This window comes from Schistocerca nitens, chromosome 4 (genome assembly GCF_023898315.1).
Source record: "Schistocerca nitens isolate TAMUIC-IGC-003100 chromosome 4, iqSchNite1.1, whole genome shotgun sequence".
NCBI lineage: Eukaryota > Metazoa > Arthropoda > Insecta > Orthoptera > Acrididae > Schistocerca > Schistocerca nitens.
Genome location: NC_064617.1, coordinates 547,742,985 through 547,764,416, shown reverse-complemented (window position 1 = coordinate 547,764,416; position 21,432 = coordinate 547,742,985). Strand labels below are relative to the sequence as shown.

Genomic DNA, 21,432 nt, shown 5'->3' with positions numbered 1-21,432 from the left:
AACCATTTCTTCATCATAAATCTCTATCAATTTGTTTGTGATCTGTTTGGTAACAAATTCCTTGGAAAATAATGAACCTCGCCCTTGTATTGGATTTTGGGCGCAGAGCGTGTTTCAGTTAACAGTGGCGCCACAAATCATCGATTTTGCGATAAACTGCTTTTCTCGAAAAAAATTTAGTGTTTCCCATCATCGCAGTCATCACCTTTAGTGATTGGCATTATTATTTCCATATTCATTTCCTCACTGTGATTCGCGTATTTATTGTTGGATGTGAGGTCCGCCAGTTATGCAAAACACCGTTTTTTTCAGTGCCCAAACATGTTTCGGCACCACTATGCCATCATCAGTGGGTTTTCGTTTTTATTTATTCTGTAATATGAACATTTTTGTTAAATGATTATAAAATTATGTGCATCTTTAGTTCAAACAATAGATCGTTTCTTTTTGTAAATACATTTACATTTGGTGTGCATGAATTTTCTGGTTCACATCAAATGTGAATGTATTAACAAAAAGAAATGATCTATTGTTTGAACTAAAGATACACATAATTTTATAATCATCTAACAAAAATGTTCACATTACAGAATAAATAAAACCGAAAACCCACTGATGATGGCATAGTGGTGACGAAACATGTTTGGGTATTGAGAAAAAACGGTGTTTAGCATAACTGGCGGACCCTACATTCAACAATTTTAACTGCAAGCACGGCCAACACAAGGAGCTGCAAATCAAAATAGGTTTTATGTTAAATGGATGTAAGGAAGGGAAAGGATGAAACCCTGTGCAGGCAGATAGCCCACTCTTCTCAAGTAGCACTAAGGGGCCCGTAGGGCTTAATGTCCCCATCCGACGGACTGATCACGATCGAACAGTGGTATATACCATCAATTCACGAGACGTTACGCAGAAGTTTGGAATGTAATCCAGAACAGTGGTGCCATCTCTCCTCCGCTTGCTGACAAATACTGGTAGTGAAAATTTTCCAGTACAGGATACGATGATGTTTCGGATTGTGGGACGCTCAACTGCGCGGTTATTCATGTATTTGGTTAGAGACAGAATAGCGTACAGGTATCGGACAAAAATATGAAAACACAAAGAGAAATGCATGCTTGGACATAAGTGCACATGCTAGCAAGCTTGCAGGTTATGCTGTTGCACTTTAACACGAATGGCACCCGTGCGGAGTCCTCGTTACGTTGCAGGTATCGGTCGTGGTCAGAACAGTGTTCTGTGTGGTACCTGATGTTGGAAGTAAGGGAATTCGAAAGTGGGCAACTAGTAGGTGTTCGTATGGTTGGTGCTTCCGTATCCAAAGTAGCCGAAGTGTTTGATGTCTCAAGAGGCACTGCACCGCATACAAGGAAACAAGAATCGAACGGATGTATGTGTTGAGCGATCGCGACAGACGCTCATTGAATACTGAGACAAAAAGTAAGGGAACGAAGCTGAAAAGTCACTGCGGAACTAAACGTCACATTCGCGAATCCTGTCAGCACCAAAACAACATAAAGGGAGCTCCAGAAGCTGAAAATCGCGGGGAGAGCTGGAATTGCGACACCTATCGTCAGTAATGCATATATCGTATCATGAAAACGTAGTGCCGAAATCATAAAACCTGGATTGTGGAGCAATCGAAGATTGTTATTTGGTCGAATGAGTCTCGTTTCGCACTGTTTCCAGCTTCTGGCTGAGTTCACGTCCCAACAGTGAAATGTAGCTGGGGCTCGGTGATGCTTCGGGCAGCCATATCGTGGTATTCTGCGGGATCACTGTCAAGGGTTATGATCCATATTGGCTGATCAGATCCATCCCATGGTACAATATTTGTTTCCCAATGTTGACGCTGTGTTCCAAGGCGACGCCTTTTCAAACAAATCGCATCGTCCAAGACTTGTTTTGCGAGTACGAGGATGAATTGTCGCATCTCCCCTGGTCACCAGACGTCAGTCTTATTGAGCCTTTGTAGTCTACTCCGGGCCGGCCGCGGTGGTCTAGAGGTTCTAGGCGCTCAGTCCGGAACCGCGCGACTGCTACGGTCGCAGGTTCGAATCCTGCCTCGGGCATGGATGTGTGTGATGTCCTTAGGTTAGTTAGGTTTAAGTAGTTCTAAGTTCTAGGGGTCTGATGACCACAGATGTTAAGTCCCATAGTGCTGAGAGCCATCTACTCCGGAGAGAAGAGTGGGCGGTAGCTATCCACCTCCATAATCGTTACCTGAGCTGTACACTATTTTGAAGGAAGAACGGTAAAAGATTTTCTTGAAAGCCATATAGGACGTACACTACCGGTCAAAAGTATTCGATCACCTGTCACAAACAACGGATTTGTGGTTAAAACAGAGATTTCGTTTCGAATATTCTATCATATCCCCATTCTGATAATAAAACAAGTATGAACATGTGAAGATAAGCGCCTCTGTTGTGTATCAGGTTGTTCGGATAGAGGGGCACTGATGAATATCCACAAGAGCACTGACGTGCCTTGACCTAAGACGGTACCATTTGAATAGGCATCATTCCTTCAGCTGTCTGTATCAATCAGTTCACACTACTTCATAGTGCGATGTGTGATCTAGTAGTGTGTTTGTTTACGTGGTAAGTTTCATACCGTATTACCTGCTAATGAGACGGAAGCAGGAGAATGGAATTCAAAAATGGTTCAAATGGCTCCGAGCACTATGGGACTTGACATCTGAGGTCATCGGTCCCCTAGAACTTATAACTACTTAAACCTAACTAACCAAAGGACATCACACACATCCATGCCCGAGGCAGGATTCGAACCTGTGACTGCAGCAGCAGCGCGGTTCCGGACGGAAGCGCCTAGAACCGCTCGGCCACAGCGGCCGGCGAGAATGGAATTGAAAAACGTGCTGTACTAGTAGCTCTGCGGCAGGAGGGCTGTTCTGATAGGAATTTATACCCTCAAAATTTGGCGTAATCCAATATACAATGTCGTTTACAATGCAGCTGTTCAAGAAAACTGGTGCCAACACAAGTGTTTAGCGATCTGGGAGATCCCGAGTAACATCAAACATGGAAGATCAGTTCATATGTGTACAGAGTAAACGTCATGAGACAATTACTGCACGTGAAATTCGCGAGAAAGTAAATTGGTTGCGAACAACTTTAATCTCAGTCTCAACAGTGCAACGCCGTCTGCGTGAACAAGGTTTAATGATGTGCATAGTGTCCGAGAAACCTTTATTTCGCAAACAAAATAGGCTGAAAAAATTGCAGTGGACATAGCAATGGTACGAAGTGCTATTCACGGACGAATCCAAGTTTGAAAAGGAATGTGAGGAATTGAAGAATATGATTTAGCCATGTCAGTCACCTCAGTTGAATCCTAATGAATTCTTATGCGTGAACTTGACAGGGAGGCCGGAAACCGGAGATCATCTAATACTGAACAACTATGGAATAATTTTCAGATTTGTTGGCCTGCAATATCTGCAAAAACGCTATGAAATCTGAATGGCAGGAACTCGTGCAGCTCTTTTGAGGGCAAAGGATGGGTACTTTGTAGAGGCTAAAAACCTAAACCAAATTGCATTGTACTTAATGATAGTTGGTCTGCTTAATTTGTACGACGCGTTTGCACATTTTCAGGGTATGTGAGCGCATTATCAATATATTTTCTCCGAAGTTTCGGCCACTGCTGCAAATGGCCTTCCTCAGATTCTTTTGCTTATTAACAAAGTGGTCCCAGACCCTGAAAAACTTTATTGACGGTTGCAACGGTCGCAAAAGGCTGCGTTTACATGAAGTATACAGCTTTTATCATATGTGATCGAAAACTTTTCACTGGAAGCTTTTTCGAATGCTAACGGTTTTCCTACACCGTAACAGGCATGATAGTGTGTTGTGTTTTTGGTGGTTCCATATTTTTGTGCGCCCATTCTACTCGTATTTAAAAACTCAAAGCCCACGATTCCTACGATGAGGAGTTCGTAGTTTACTGCACTAATTCGTGTTAATTTAATGGGAGAGGCATTCAGGGTATTGAGGGTGACAGTGAAATTTGTGGCTTCGGTGAATATAGGGATGGCAGTGTTTGAGGGGGGGGGGGGGGCGACAATCAGCCCACGCTCGCCCGAGGGGGTGGCGGCCGCGGTCCGTCCTGACGAAACGTTGCGTCAGCCGCAGCGTGGGTGGAGAGGTGAGTGGCCGGCTTACGTCACCCCTCTGCTGTGCTCTCTCTGCCTCCCTTATGGATGAAGGATGTTGGCGTGAGGAATCTTCTAGTGCTACATCCACTTTCGCCTCCATTTCGTATCAGATTGGAAACTGACCTTTTATAATCCACGAACCAATCGCGAAACATTACTAAACTTCAAGTCATCCTAGTCCCATACTAAGCGAATGAGCGTAATGGAGCAGATGCAGTATCCTGCATCGCTGTTAGATGTAAGGATCTGCCGGAGGTGGTTCGCCGTTGCCTCCCTCCTACCTGTTATGAAGTATCAAATGTCTACCTGCGTCGTGTGAATGACTGATCAGCGCTTGTACCATATAGGGTTTGTGTTGAATGGATGTAAGGAAGGGAGAGGCAGATATCCCACTCTTCTCAAGTACCACTGAGGGGGGCCGTAGGGCTTAATGTCCCCATCCGACGGAAGTAACACAATCGAACAGTGGTATATACCATCAGTTCATGAGACGTTACGCAGAAGTTTGGAATGTAATCCAGAACATTGGTGCCATCTCTCCTGCGCTTGCTGACAAATACTGGTAGTGAAAATTTTCCAGTACAGGATACGATGATGAGGTTTCGGATTGTGGGGCGTTCAACTGCGCGGTTATCAGCGCCCGTACAGACTCCCAACCTTTACTCAGTCCGATCTCGCCACTTTCATGAAAGATGATGATGAAACGATGAGAACAACACAAACACCCAGTCATCTCGAGGAAGGTGAAAATCTCTGTCCTCGCCGGGAATCGAACCCGGGACCCTGTGCTCGGGAAGCGAGAGCGCGACCGCGATACAGGATACGAAACGGCGTGCCTCAGAGTTTACCACCACTGCACAGGTGTGCGTTACCGACCTCGGTATGGTGGCGCCTCGGCTAAACTTATGGTGTGTATTCTTTATTCCTATCGTTCACTTTATACCGCGGTGTTGAAGCTACATTTTAACAGGCGGGACCAACAACCTGTACAGTGTCACATCACTCGTATCTCGAAATTAAGGTTATAAGTACAGTACAACACAAGTACAACGACACACAACTTCAATTTCGAGACATGAATAATAAGTGCAGTACTGTGCAAGTTATTTAGACACAGGCACATGCAAAAGCATAAATTCATGTATGTTTTGTACCCTTTAACGGCACTACAAAATCTAATTTTCATTTACTGTCATCGACACACTATGCTCTGTCATGGCAAGCAGTGAGTTTAACATATCGTCGACGACGACTTCTTTAGAAATGGAGGACAAGCTAAGACTGAACAAGGATGTGGAAGTAAATCAGACGTGTTATTTTCAAAATTTGAGACCACAGGTAAGATGAATCTGAATGGCTACACGAGGATTTCAACTCCAGTAATCGCAAATGTGATCCCAGTGCTTCAATCACTGCACCACCTCTCTCAGTATAGTTCCTGTCAGGAACGGAGGAAGAAGAAGACTAGAAAGAACAAGAAGAAAAAGAGAGACAGAAGTAGCAGAGAAGACTAGAGAATTAACAACAATAACAATAATATACTGCAATAGAATATTAGATAATGATAAATTCAGAGAAATCCGAATGACAGTCACCTCGTAAACTTGTAAACTCTGCCAAGTGATCCGTCACGTTTACTACGAAACTTAATTTGAGCTTAGCTATCGCAACTGTCGAGGACAGCCAAAAGTTGGTAGCAATATGTGACAAAATCTTTACTGTCACGCTTTCGTATGAATCAGCTGCACAACGACTGGAATTCATGATATCCAGTTTTATGACGCTATACGATAAGTCTGTTCTACATCTACATCTACATGATTACTCTGCAATTCACATTTAAGTGCTTGGCAGAGGGTTCATCGAACCACAATCATACTATCTCTCTACCATTCCACTCCCGAACAACGCGCGGGAAAAACGAACACCTAAACCTTTCTGTTCGAGCTCTGATTTCTCTTATTTTATTTTGATGATCATTCCTACCTATGTAGGTTGGGCTCAACAAAATATTTTCGCATTCGGAAGAGAAAGTTGGTGACTGAAATTTCGTAAATAGATCTCGCCGCGACGAAAAACGTCTTTGCTTTAATGACTTCCATCCCAACTCGCGTATCATATCTGCCACACTCTCTCCCCTATTATGTGATAATACAAAACGAGCTGCCCTTTTTTGCACCCTTTCGATGTCCTCCGTCAATCCCACCTGGTAAGGATCCCACACCGCGCAGCAATATTCTAACAGAGGAAGAACGAGTGTAGTGTAAGCTGTCTCTTTAGTGGACTTGTTGCATCTTCTAAGTGTCCTGCCAATGAAACGCAACCTTTGGCTCGCCTTCCCCACAATATTATCTATGTGGTCTTTCCAACTTTTCAACACCCAGATACTTAGTTGAATTGACAGCCTTGAGAATTGTACTATTTACCGAGTAATCGAATTCCAACGGATTTTTTTTTGGAACTCATGTGGATCACCTCACACTTTTCGTTATTTAGCGTCAACTGCCACCTGCCACACCATACAGCAATCTTTTCTAAATCGCTTTGCAACTGATACTGGTTTTCGGATGACCTTACTAGACGGTAAATTACAGCATCATCTGCGAACAACCTAAGAGAACTGCTCAGATTGTCACAAAGGTCATTTATATAGATCAGGAACAGCAGAGGTCCTAGGATGCTTCCCTGGGGAACACCTGATATCACTTCAGTTTTACTCGATGATTTGCCGTCTATTACTACGAACTGCGACCTTCCTGACAGGAAATCACGAATCCAGTCGCACAACTGAGACGATACCCCATAGGCCCGCAGCTTGATTAGAAGTCGCTTGTGAGGAACGGTGTCAAAAGCTTTCCGGAAATCTAGAAATACGGAATCAACTTGAGATCCCCTGTCGATAGCGGCCATTACTTCGTGCGAATAAAGAGCTAGCTGCGTTGCACAAGAAAGATGTTTTCTGAAACCATGCTGATTACGTATCAGTAGATGGTTCCCTTCGACGTGATTCATAATGTTTGAATACAGTATATGCTCCAAAACCCTACTGCAAACCGACGTCAATGATATAGGTCTGTAGTTCGATGGATTACTCCTACTACCCTTCTTAAACACTGGTGCGACCTGCGCAATTTTTCAATCTGTAGGTACAGATCTATCGGTGAGTGAGCGGTTGTATATGATTGCTAAGTAGGGAGGTATTGTATCAGCGTAATCTGGAAGGAACCTAATCGGTATACAATCTGGACCTAATTCGAAAAAAGCGTTTGGGACCTGAAGATGGCAAAATGAATTGCCGAAACTGGTTGGTTTCAAAATAAAATAAAATATCTTAAAATGCACGGCTGTGGATAAAGTTTATTGAATTGAAAAGTACGTACCAACCGATGTTCCCGGGCCGTAATGGACCAACAGAGAAATCTTTTTTTGGTGACTGTCACTATTTTACTACTACATTTTGAGCCGAACCACATCTTTCGGTGGAACGCTCTAATCGTCATGTGTTTGCATGATATTATATGTCCGTACTAAATTTACGTTTAATGCTTTTCGCGTTATTGTAGCAAAGGTATAACGTGCGCCTAAATGCTTCCAATTTAATTCCCCTACAAAAGTTGACATCGCCACTCATATTTAGGAGAATCAAACCAGGGCATGAACTGAAGTAGGAAGAAAAAAAAATTAGGAAATGCGATTTTTTTAACTTGTAATCCAAGAGAGATCAATGCTTCAAAAATGCTGTGCAACAAAGCTTCCTCTAAATGACTAAGATTGTAGAAAAACCGCTCTCTTAGAAAACAGATTCTTTTTCCTATTAACCTCATTTAAAACATCGCTTTTCGCGGCTCACAAATTATCTGTGATATTTCTGCCCTATACTACTAAATGTCAACATTAAGGATACATTTTGTTCTCAGTTTTCTTGTAACAGTCAAATTCTTAAATAATCTCGCTATGAAGTACGTCAATGCATACTCATTCCTTTTTAGAGCACAAGGTCCTCTTTTAACACGTTGTACATATTTGACGTGCGTAGTCAGACATGATTCTTCAGAATCTGTATAAAACGACGTAGCATTTCACTAAAACGCCATTATGCTAAACCAGGTGTTTAAGTAAGAATTCACTCAACAAATATCACGCCCTGTGCACGCACAGTGGAAACTGAATGTCGACAACAATTATTGCAGCAATTAACGTGTTTATAATACGTTGAATGAATTCACGCTTGAACACTGGTTTGACAATGTTCTCGTTTCAATGCCCTTTTATATAGATGACTAAAAATCCTGTCCTGTTATGCACTTGAAATACAGGGGTTGGGCGTTAAAATAGTAACACCAAAAACACAAAACCCTACCACGTCTAATAGGGTGTAGAAAACCCGTTGGCATTCAAAACAGCTTCCAGTCATCTCGCAAAGGATAAGTACAGGGCCTGTATGGTGTTCAAGGGACTAGGGGCTTTTTTGCCACTCTTCCTGCAAAATAGTGACAAATTCAGGTAACGGTGATGGTGGAAGATAGCGACCATGCACCCTTCTCTCCAGAAAAGACCACGAAAGTTCAATAAAACTGAGATCTGGTGATTGTGGTGGCCAGGGGACATGTAAAAATACATCCTCATGCTTACAAAACCAGTCCTGGGAGATGCGAGCTGTATGAAGAGGACCTCTGTCGTCTTTGAGCACGGTGCCACCACTCGGGAGCGAATATTGTACCATGAGATGGACCCGATGAGCAAACTGGTCACATAATCCTTGGAACTAATGCAACTCTGCACAGTACCCACGACACGGCTCCCCAAATCATTACTGGACTCCCACGATGACGCAAACGGCCACAAGAGTGAAACAGTGTGAAACAATACTTATTCGACCAGATGACATTCTTCCATTGCTCCATTGACCAGGTTTATGGCTCCGGCACCACATTTTCACGTTACGCACATTTGTATTACGATGAGTGGTTCTGGAATACAGCTCGTCTGCAGTTCCCTGCTTATGGAGCTCCCTTCATGTTTTGGTGTTGACAGTGTTCGCAAGTGTGACTCTTCAGTTCTGCAGCTGCAGCCCCCATCATTTTCCCGACAATGATCGTCTCTCACGATCATTCAGCACACACTTTCTTCTGTGTTGCGACGTAGAGATTAATTCCGCTTTCCCTGTATGCGGTAAAAATATTCGATACGGTGCCTCTTGAAACACCAACAAAACTTTGGTTACTTCGGTAACGGAAGCACCCAACCATGAGCACAAACAATTTGCCCACGTTCGAATTCACTTAACTCTGACATAATGCGTTCACAACACTTGCAACGTCTGAGGGCACTGCACAGGTACCGTTTGTTGTCAAATAAAACAGCGCAACATGTAGGCTTGGTCAGCATGTGCATTGATGTTCGAGCATGCATTTCTTGCGGTGTTTCCATTTTCGTCCAATCGCTGTACGTAAATAAGACTGACACGATAAGTGTATGTTCTTAAAAGAAACGATTATACACACACACACACACACACACACACACACACATATATATATATATATATATATATATATATATATATACTCCTGGAAATGGAAAAAAGAACACATTGACACCGGTGTGTCAGACCCACCATACTTGCTCCGGACACTGCGAGAGGGCTGTACAAGCAATGATCACACGCACGGCACAGCGGACACACCAGGAACCGCGGTGTTGGCCGTCGAATGGCGCTAGCTGCGCAGCATTTGTGCACCGCCGCCGTCAGTGTCAGCCAGTTTGCCGTGGCATACGGAGCTCCATCGCAGTCTTTAACACTGGTAGCATGCCGCGACAGCGTGGACGTGAACCGTATGTGCAGTTGACGGACTTTGAGCGAGGGCGTATAGTGGGCATGCGGGAGGCCGGGTGGACGTACCGCCGAATTGCTCAACACGTGGGGCGTGAGGTCTCCACAGTACATCGATGTTGTCGCCAGTGATCGGCGGAAGGTGCACGTGCCCGTCGACCTGGGACCGGACCGCAGCGACGCACGGATGCACGCCAAGACCGTAGGATCCTACGCAGTGCCGTAGGGGACCGCACCGCCACTTCCCAGCAAATTAGGGACACTGTTGCTCCTGGGGTATCGGCGAGGACCATTCGCAACCGTCTCCATGAAGCTGGGCTACGGTCCCGCACACCGTTAGGCCGTCTTCCGCTCACGCCCCAACATCGTGCAGCCCGCCTCCAGTGGTGTCGCGACAGGCGTGAATGGAGGGACGAATGGAGACGTGTCGTCTTCAGCGATCAGAGTCGCTTCTGCCTTGGTGCCAATGATGGTCGTATGCGTGTTTGGCGCCGTGCAGGTGAGCGCCACAATCAGGACTGCATACGACCGAGGCACACAGGGCCAACACCCGGCATCATGGTGTGGGGAGCGATCTCCTACACTGGCCGTACACCACTGGTGATCGTCGAGGGGACACTGAATAGTGCACGGTACATCCAAACCGTCATCGAACCCATCGTTCTACCATTCCTAGACCGGCAAGGGAACTTGCTGTTCCAACAGGACAATGCACGTCCGCATGTATCCCGTGCCACCCAACGTGCTCTAGAAGGTGTAAGTCAACTACCCTGGCCAGCAAGATCTCCGGATCTGTCCCCCATTGAGCATGTTTGGGACTGGATGAAGCGTCGTCTCACGCGGTCTGCACGTCCAGCACGAACGCTGGTCCAACTGAGGCGCCAGGTGGAAATGGCATGGCAAGCCGTTCCACAGGACTACATCCAGCATCTCTACGATCGTCTCCATGGGAGAATAGCAGCCTGCATTGCTGCGAAAGGTGGATATACACTGTACTAGTGCCGACATTGTGCATGCTCTGTTGCCTGTGTCTATGTGCCTGTGGTTCTGTCAGTGTGATCATGTGATGTATCTGACCCCAGGAATGTGTCAATAAAGTTTCCCCTTCCTGGGACAATGAATTCACGGTGTTCTTATTTCAATTTCCAGGAGTGTGTGTATATACGAGGGCTATTCCGAAAGTAAGGTCCGATCGGTCACGAAATGGAAACGACTATGAAAATCCGATAAAGCTTTGCACAGATGTGTTGGGTAGTGTCTCTAGTATAACCCCAGTTAGCATCACGTCGCTCTTCTCATTTCGGAGCTCGCAGTGAGTGCGTAAAGATGTCTAGAAAATAGTGTCTGCCGCCAAGTACGAGGGCCTGGTGAGAAATTTCCCCTCAAGCTATGCAGCTAACATTACATAACTGTCGTGCTGTTTCGTCTTCAAGACAATTCTCAGCCGCATTCTGCAGGGGCAATGAAGATGCTCCTGCATCGTTTTCAAATGGAAATGTGAGATTACCCACAATACAGCCCGTAATTGTCTCCCTCTGAGTTTCAGCTCTGGTCACATGAACCGCTGTCTTTGAAGACAACATTTCGGCACAAGACAACGAGCCGTAGGCCAGCGTAGAGAATTGGCGGAGAGCACTGGCGGCTGCCTTCTATAGCGAGGGTATTGGAAAGTTGGTACAACGCTACGATACACGTCTAAGTCGGGTCGGCGACTATGGAGATAAGTAGCTGCAAGGTGTATCTAACTGTTGCAAATAAAACATTTTTGATTTCTACCGTGGTTTCCATTTCGCGACCTATCGGACCTTACTTTCGGAATAGCCCTCGTATAATAAGGTGCGAGTAGGTCCCGTGTTCTAATCTATAGGTTTTGATGAGTGAATTTGCGAGTATCAAAATATGTGCCATAAATGGCCTTATTTTTTGATGGAGTTGACTTAGAAGCTTATATTTACTGCGTGGCCCAGGGACCGTAAACCTCAGTGCGTGACATAAATTTCAGCTTGATACGGCTATCCGTACTTGAGAAAAAGGGATTTTAACAGTCTGTTAGGCAGGCAGACAGACTGACAGACAGGCAACGAAACGATCCTGTAAGGGTTTCGTTTTTACCTATTGAGGTACGGAATCTTAAAAACTAATGTCTTTTACTCACACTGGTGCAGTACACAGTTTTGGACACCTGTACCGTAGTAATGATCTTTGCCCCACGGTAACTTACATTACTTTTTCCACAGTTGTATTTCACTCTCCATCTGAATAGCACAAGATTAGGCATTATGGTACTCTTAACAGGAGTCGCAGCTGTTGCCACCATTTTAAGTACTCTCTGCCATGACATCCTTCACGCTCACATGCAGTTTGAGGCATGACATATACAGGGTGTTACAAAAACGTACGGTCAAACTTTCAGGAAACATTCCTCACACACAAAGAAAGAAAATATGTTATGTGGACATGTGTCCGGAAACGCTTACTTTCCATGTTAGAGCTCGATTTATTACTTCTCTTCAAATCACATTAATCATGGAATGGAAACACACAGCAACAGAACGTACCAGCGTGACTTCAAACACTTTGTTACAGGAAATGTTCAAAATGTCCTCCGTTAGCGAGGATACATGCATCCACACTCCGTCGTATGGAAACCCTGATGCGCTGATCCAGCCCTGGAGAATGGCGTATTGTATCACAGCCGTCCACAATACGAGCACGAAGAGGCTCTACATTTGGTACCGGGGTTGCGTAGACGAGAGCTTTCAAATGCCCCCATAAATGAAAGTCAAGAGGGTTGAGGTCAGCAGAGCGTGCAGGCCATGGAATTGGTCCGCCTCTACCAATCCATCGGTCACCGAATCTGTTGTTGAGAAGCGTACGAACACTTCGACTGAAATGTGCAGGAGCTCCATCGTGCATGAACCACATGTTGTACTTGTAAAGGCACATGTTCTAGCAGCATAGGTAGAGTATCCCGTATGAAATTATGATAACGTGCTCCATTGAGCGTAGGTGGAAGAACATGGGGCCCAATCAAGACATCACCAACAATGCCTGCCCAAACGTTCACAGAAAATCTGTGTTGATGACGTGATTGCACAATTGCGTGGGGATTCTCGTCAGCCCACACATGTTGATTGTGAAAATTTACAATTTCATCACGTTGGAATGAAGCCTCATCCGTAAATAGAACATTCGCACTGAAATGAGGATTGACACATTGTTGGATGAACCATTCGCAGAAGTGTACCCGTGGAGGCCAGTCAGCTGCTGATAGTGCCTGCACACGCTGTACATGGTACGGAAACAACTGGTTCTCCCGTAGCACTCTCCATACAGTGACGTGGTCAACGTTACCTTGTACAGCAGCAACTTCTCTGACGCTGACATTAGGGTCATCGTCAACTGTACGAAGAATTGCCTCGTCCATTGCAGGTGTCCTCGTCGTTCTAGGTCTTCCCCAGTCGCGAGTCATAGGCTGGAATGTTCCGTGCTCCCTAAGACGTCGATCAATTGCTTCGAACGTCTTCCTGTCTGGACACCTTCGTTCTGGAAATCTGTCTCGATACAAACGTACCGCGCCACGGCTATTGCCCCGTGCTAATCCATACATCAAATGGGCGTCTGCCAACTCCGCATTTGTAAACATTGCACTGACTGCAAAACCACGTTCGTGATGAACACTAACCTGTTGATGCTATGTACTGATGTGCTTGATGCTAGTACTGTAGAGCAATGAGTCGCATGTCAACACAAGCACCGAAATCAAAATTACCTTCCTTCAATTGGGCCAACTGGCTGTAAATCGAGGAAATACAGTACATACTGACGAAACTAAAATGAGCTCTAACATGGAAATTAAGCGTTTCCGGACACATGTCCACATAACATCTTTTCTTTATTTGTGTGTGAGGAATGTTTCCTGAAAGTTTGGCCGTACCTTTTTGTAACACCCTGTATAAGTAACGTACTTACGATTTATTAACAGGATGTAAAGTGGTACACAACCCTACGAGGTTATCATTACTCATAGCTTGTAACTGCACCGTGACACAGCATAGAATATTTATCAACAAGTTCATGTTAACACATTACCGATTCCATTGTTCATACTATTGTTATATCTATTATACAGGGTTTTAATCCATAATGGGGAATAAATCGGGAGATAAAATACAGCAAAATATTTTAGATAAAAGTTGTATGTGACAAAAAGGGTCACGTATTGCTGCCAACGTAGTTTTGCAAGTGATTTGGAGATTAAAGTAATTTTTGAAAATGGGAATCCTAATATTTGATTCAAGATTTGAAAAGGCTAGCAAATTTTACGTATAATAGAGTACATTATTCAAGGTCAGGCTAGTTCAATGAAGGTCAAATAGGCAAATATGTTTTTAGTTCTGGTAGGGATTAACTTAGAACAGACGAGAGGTACAACGAAAATATAATGTTACATACCAATTGGAAGGGGCATCCCGAGCAATGAGAGGCGAGGGGACTCATTCAACGACTTGTAAATCCACAATCTACGTTTTATTTATGTTTGTTCTGTCTTGCAAATGCCACAGTAACATTTATAAGCTGTGATATATTTATTTTTGCTCTTTCCAAATCCGACGTCACAGATAGGTGTTTCCATGAAACAAAACTCAACTTTCGAATGACCTTCGATAAATACCTTTAAATCATGGTTACTGGTAGAGAGAGCTAAGTGACCCCTTAGGCCCCTTCCAGCCATCTAACATTCTATTTTGCTGTATCCCTTCTCTTTTCCGGGCTAATCCCTACTAGAACTAAAAACATATTTGCTTATTTGACCTTCATTGAACTAATCATGATCTTGTATAATGTATCATTTGTACGTAAAATGTTTAGCTCTTTTCAAACTTTGAATCAAATATCAGGGTTCTCAGTTTAAAATATTATTTTAACCCCCAAATCACTTCGAAAATCACGTTCAATGTCACGGCTATTAGTAGCAATGCGTGACCCTCTTTACCACTTACATCTTTTATCTAAAACATTTTGCTGTATCTCATCTCTATCCCGACTTATTCCCCATTATGGATTAAAATGGTCCGCTCTGTATAACCAATGTGCTTATGATTTATTAACAGGCTGTAAAGCAGTACACAACCCTATAAAGTTCTGGTTGTTTACAGTTCCACCGTGATATGGTATAGAATATTTATTAGTACATTCATGTCAACACATTTCCGTGTCTATTGGTTATACTATTGATACGTTGTATCACGTGTTTGTAGATGCTTGACAGTGGCGTAACGCCGTAACTGCAATAGTATAAGAACTTCTACAGCCTGAAGTGGAGATCGACGCCATTTCGACAGTCCATACAGGCTGCGAACCACGTTGCAAGAGGTTAATGCGGCACACGGTAACTGTACATTAAGAGAGGGTACTCACCCACGCAGAGCTGGTAGCCGCCGGCTGCTATGATGACGAACAGCGCCAGAAGCTTGGCGTACGTGAACACGTCCTGCACGCGCGTCGCCCACTTCACGTCCCAGCAGTTGACGAACGTCAGCACCACTGAAACACGAAAAACACAAACCCACTGCCATCAGCTACGGAAACAGGGTACAGTAATTATCAGTCTGTTAAATATAGAGAATTGCATTGAGAGACACTGCGTTGACGATCAACAGCTGTATTCAACTAAGAATGAAGTCGCGAACTGCGATTATACAGAATGGCGCAGTTAAAAGTAACCCACTTCTCCTTTGAATGCGAATGCAGTCTTCCAACTTCTGAAATAAATTAGTTACAACAATGGACAGTTTTACGCAATAATTCATTGTTAGGATTCTTCTGTCAGCATTTCAGTTTGTTTTATCAGTGAAGTTAGACGTTTATGTTTGCGCTCTACAGACTGACTTTCTCGATAGATGTAAGAATTGAAATTATGGGAGCATATGTGAAAACAGGTTCGATAAAGGAAACTCGCGAAATTTTAAGGGGTCAAGTATTCGGACAAATCAAAATGGCTCTGAGTACTATGGGACTTAACATCTGAGGTCATCAGTCCCCTAGAACGTAGAACTACTTAAACCTAACTAACCTAAGGACATCACACACATCCATGCCCGAGGCAGGATTCGAACCTGCGACCGTAGCGGTCGCGCGGTTCCAGACTGTAGCGCCTAGAACTGCTCGGCCACCACGGCCGGCTTTTCGGACAAAGGACTACCAGCAAAGAGAGCAATACAGAGTCTGTATAAAAACTGGCGCACCTGCGGGACTGTGCAAAACTGAAAACGACAAACAATTCCTTCAGTTCGCATACCAGATGTTATTACAGACATTCGCCGAAGGATTGTTCAGAGCCCAAACAAGTTTACATGCAATTACAATGAAATGAATACCGCTAGCTGCATACAGGCGTTGATATAAGTCAACGGGGACAGTTGAAACTATGTGCCCAGACCGGGACTCGAACCCGGGATATCCTGCTTACAAGACAGACGCTCTATCCAACCTTTATATATATAAAGCAACCACTTTTTTGTTCGATGTTGTTCGTTGCATTTGTTCGATGCGGATGTCCAGGACACCCGTTCAAGTTCAGTGTTGAGCCGTTGACTCGGTTTTTTCTTACAGAGTGCAGCTAACCCTCTGACCAAACACCTTGAGCTACCGTGCTGACGTCCATCTGAGCCACCGAGGACACAGAGGATAGTGCGACTGCAGGGGCTTACCTCTGGCACGCCTCCCGTGAGACCCACATTCGCAACTTATTGTCGCACTATATTCATAGTGACTCTGCCCATTGCACTCATTACTCGCGGCTTTACTGCAGATTCCCGTAAGAGTTCGGGCACTGTTTGTGCATCTGCACAGAAGAAGATGAGCCTTATATGTAAGATGGCATATATAAGATGGCATCTGTTCTTTCGGACATGTCCGAAAGAATAGATACCATCTTCATATATATAAAATTGACATGTAAATTAGCCCAACAGGTGCGTGTAAGGAGGAGTACTTTCTCAGTGGAGTCTTAATTTGAAACCATGTCGTGTGGCGGTTGTGCAGCAATTATTGGAGGAAGATAGTCAGAAACGTATAGATTACTGGACATGGTTTTTGAATAACCTCAACGATGGTTTGTTAGACCCTTCCGACTACAGCAAGAGTGAAGAAGCATGATTTCACCTTTCAGGTCATGTGAATTTACAGAACACGAAGTACTGGGGAACGGAGAATCCTAATATGTGCCAGAAACCACCCCATGATGGAAAAAAAAAAATCTGCGTTTTGTGCAGTGTAACAGGAAAGCGCGTCATTGGGCCTATAGTTTATGACACTACCCTCAACACGGCTGCATATATGGAAATTTTTGATACATTCTGTGCTCACTTCACTGAATATGAAAGACAATACTGCTTCTTCCAGCAAGATAGGGCAACAAGTCACGCATCTAAGGTATCGCTCGAACGAGTCCATGATGTCTTCACTGAGGAACGAACTGTCAGCAAACATTTGTGGCCACCACGTTCGCCGCGTCTAACAACATGTGATTGTTTCCTGTGAGGACACCTGAAGAAACAAAACCACACACAATACAGGGACCGAAAGACAGCATCAGCCTTGGAGTTGCTGCCATGGATATCCGAACTTTACGCCGGGTGTATCTGAATATGCTTAGACGTTCTCAGCTGTTTATTGATGTTCAAGATGCAAACTTTCAACATCTTTTATAAATATATTTTTCACTGTATTTTCATTGTAAACAAATTGTAAGTCCATTTCAGCTCTTCGTTTCTGTAATTTGACAGTATTTCGTTTATAATTACACGGGCTACTTTTATCTGCACCTCCCTGTAGCTCCAAATAAGCTGTAGAATATTTCAGAACAAATGAAGATTTGCGCCGGCCCGGGACTCGAACCCGGGTTCTTGCTTTCGCGACCAGTCGTCTTAATGCGAGATTTTGGGCCGTTCCTGGAGGGGTGCTCGGATAGCCGAAGCGGTTAAGGTGACCGCTCGTGATATGCGGGAAATTCGGGTTCGAGTCCCGGTCGGGCAAGAATTTCCGTTCGTTCTGAAATATTCTAAAGCTGATGAGGAACTGTAATCGCAGTTTTAGATTGTTAAATATAGGGTTTCATTACGTAGGGCAGAGAGGTACTAGTCTTTTTAGTATACAGTTTGCATCACTTCAATACGTTCTCAGTTAGTAACAATTTGTGCAAATCATCATCGAGCTGTTAGCCCAACAATGGACTCCCTCCAGTCAGAGCTCTCAAAAAGAACCGCTTTATTAGCATTGATGGTCACTATAGCTCTTGTTCTAACTAAATTCTACCATAGGAGGGGGACCAAAATCAACATAAGAATCTATGGCTAAACGTTAACTTTCAAGCCTCCTATGAACTGTCGTAACTGTACTTACGTAAATGTATACTGTTTATGACGTCAGTCTCAAGCCAATTAAATCTGAATTCTCATAGTGAGCAAATATATTGCTTCCCCTTTTATATGCTGTAATACCCTCAGGTACTTACTGTAACGAATCTTTTATTTAAAGCCAAGGATGTAATTGTCCTCCAGAGAGCACCTCATTAGCATGCAGCAAAAAAGCAATGTAAAATTCGTCAATCTGTTTTCCAATACAGCTGATGTACGACTTAATCTTGTTTGAACTCTGGACTTTTGCTCCTTGTTTGCTCTCTCGAATGGATGTGCAGAGAAAGAGGTTCTGTATTTGATTTTGTAATACACTTAACAGTAGGAAATTCTCTTTGTTTCATTCGTATTCATAATTATCATGATCCTGTTCTACTAACTGAACTATTTATACGTTTCCAGTTAATTAGGCCGTTGGAACTGGGTGTCTGGGTGACGCAACGATCGCTCGCCATCACCGCTCTGTCGAATTTACTTTTTCACAAATCGAGCCTGCAGTCTAATTTTACTTTTTTACGAAGTCCGAATCGCATTGCTATTATTATGCGAGCCATTTGTTACAATGTAATTTAATATTTGCACGGTCCTGCATCACCAAGCTTTCCCGCTTTCCAGCGATAACTTCAGCGCCTGACTGTCACAATAATTAGAGCATCTCACGTAACGTAATACTATTCGACGTAGTAGTGGTGCCGATTTTATCATTGACATAAAATTCTGCACCTCTCTGCCCCTAGTATTATAATACTTCTGCTGTTGTCATTGTGATGTGACCCACCTCTCCAACAATTAACGTTAGAAAAAAAAGACACTTCATCATTTCATATACACTCCTGGAAATTGAAATAAGAACACCGTGAATTCATTGTCCCAGCAAGGGGAAACTTTATTGACACATTCCTGGGGTCAGATACATCACATGATCACACTGACAGAACCACAGGCACATAGACACAGGCAACAGAGCATGCACAATGTCGGTACTAGTACAGCGTATATCCACCTTTCGCAGCAATGCAGGCTGCTATTCTCCTATGGAGACGATCGTAGAGATGCTGGATGTAGTCCTGTGGAACGGCTTGCCATGCCATTTCCACCTGGCGCCTCAGTTGGACCAGCGTTCGTGCTGGACGTGCAGACCGCGTGAGACGACGCTTCATCCAGTCCCAAACATGCTCAATGGGGGACAGATCCGGAGATCTTGCTGGCCAGGGTAGTTGACTTACACCTTCTAGAGCACGTTGGGTGGCACGGGATACATGCGGACGTGCATTGTCCTGTTGGAACAGCAAGTTCCCTTGCCGGTCTAGGAATGATAGAACGATGGGTTCGATGACGGTTTGGATGTACCGTGCACTATTCAGTGTCCCCTCGACGATCACCAGTGGTGTACGGCCAGTGTAGGAGATCGCTCCCCACACCATGATGCCGGGTGTTGGCCCTGTGTGCCTCGGTCGTATGCAGTCCTGATTGTGGCGCTCACCTGCACGGCGCCAAACACGCATACGACCATCATTGGCACCAAGGCAGAAGCGACTCTGATCGCTGAAGACGACACGTCTCCATTCGTCCCTCCATTCACGCCTGTCGCGACACCACTGGAGGCGGGCTGCACGATGTTGGGGCGTGAGCGGAAGACGGCCTAACGGTGTGCGGGACCGTAGTCCAGCTTCATGGAGACGGTTGCGAATGGTCCTCGCCGATACCCCAGGAGCAACAGTGTCCCTAATTTGCTGGGAAGTGGCGGTGCGGTCCCCTACGGCACTGCGTAGGATCCTACGGTCTTGGCGTGCATCCGTGCGTCGCTGCGGTCCGGTCCCAGGTCGACGGGCACGTGCACCTTCCGCCGACCACTGGCGACAACATCGATGTACTGTGGAGACCTCACGCCCCACGTGTTGAGCAATTCGGCGGTACGTCCACCCGGCCTCCCGCATGCCCACTATACGCCCTCGCTCAAAGTCCGTCAACTGCACATACGGTTCACGTCCATGCTGTCGCGGCATGCTACCGGTGTTAAAGACTGCGATGGAGCTCCGTATGCCACGGCAAACTGGCTGACACTGACGGCGGCGGTGCACAAATGCTGCGCAGCTAGCGCCATTCGACGGCCAACACCGCGGTTCCTGGTGTGTCCGCTGTGCCGTGCGTGTGATCATTGCTTGTACAGCCCTCTCGCAGTGTCCGGAGAAAGTATGGTGGGTCTGACACACCGGTGTCAATGTGTTCTTTTTTCCATTTCCAGGAGTGTATTTCATTTTAGAAGGCTACGTTACATTACTTAACTGTAAAGTCTGTCCAGTGATCTGTAAATATATGCACAACTTAGAATATGCACTGTGATGACCCTATCGTGTTTTGTCAAAATTCCACTGTCAGTTACTCCTTCGGTAATAAAGAAAAAATTCTCTGTAAGATGTCTTGTAGTCCTTATATAATAAGCCCTAATTGTAGATGACGTATTCTTCCTGTTGTTAACATATTCTGCCTCCTAGACGTATTCCTTGCCTACACTAGATAGTAGTGCAAGGTTGGCATGGTTAAGGGGCGGCCGTATGCTGTTCCTGTTGCCAGCCCGTTCCCGCGGGACGGAATGTGTGTACCCTAACTGTTTGCATGTAGTGTTGTGCATGTGAAATTGAGCGTCTAACTAAACAAAAAATAAATAAATTTTAAATTTTGCTTCTCACGCTTAAATACTGTACGTGGTGGAAAATTATGATTACTTTTATTTAGCTGTAACAATGAAATGTTGCACGAAACTGGAATGTGATCGTGCTGTGTCTTTCATTCATAAATTGTTATTAAGAACATTTTATTTCGTATGATATGCTAAACAGATAAAACATTTCATAATCTGTCTTAATAAATGTCTTTCATAAAGTAGGTCTACTCCAAGCCAAAGTTCCTTGTGATTTCGGCTTGTGGGACTTGAATAAGATCACTGAAAATGTCTGACCGAGTCGCCTATCAGGAAAATCATCGAACTACTCTAA

At 44.5% G+C, this 21,432-nt stretch overlaps 1 protein-coding gene across 1 annotated transcript in view; it reads right to left on the bottom strand.

Moving 5' to 3' along the window:
- LOC126253006 (large neutral amino acids transporter small subunit 1) overlaps window positions 1-21,432 on the bottom strand; it is a 389,967-nt gene that overhangs the window by 64,613 nt on the left and 303,922 nt on the right. Inside the window, exon 3 of the mRNA XM_049954057.1 lies at window positions 15,438-15,563. Coding sequence (XP_049810014.1) covers window positions 15,438-15,563 — 126 coding nt within the window. The remainder of the gene's footprint in view (window positions 1-15,437; window positions 15,564-21,432) is intronic.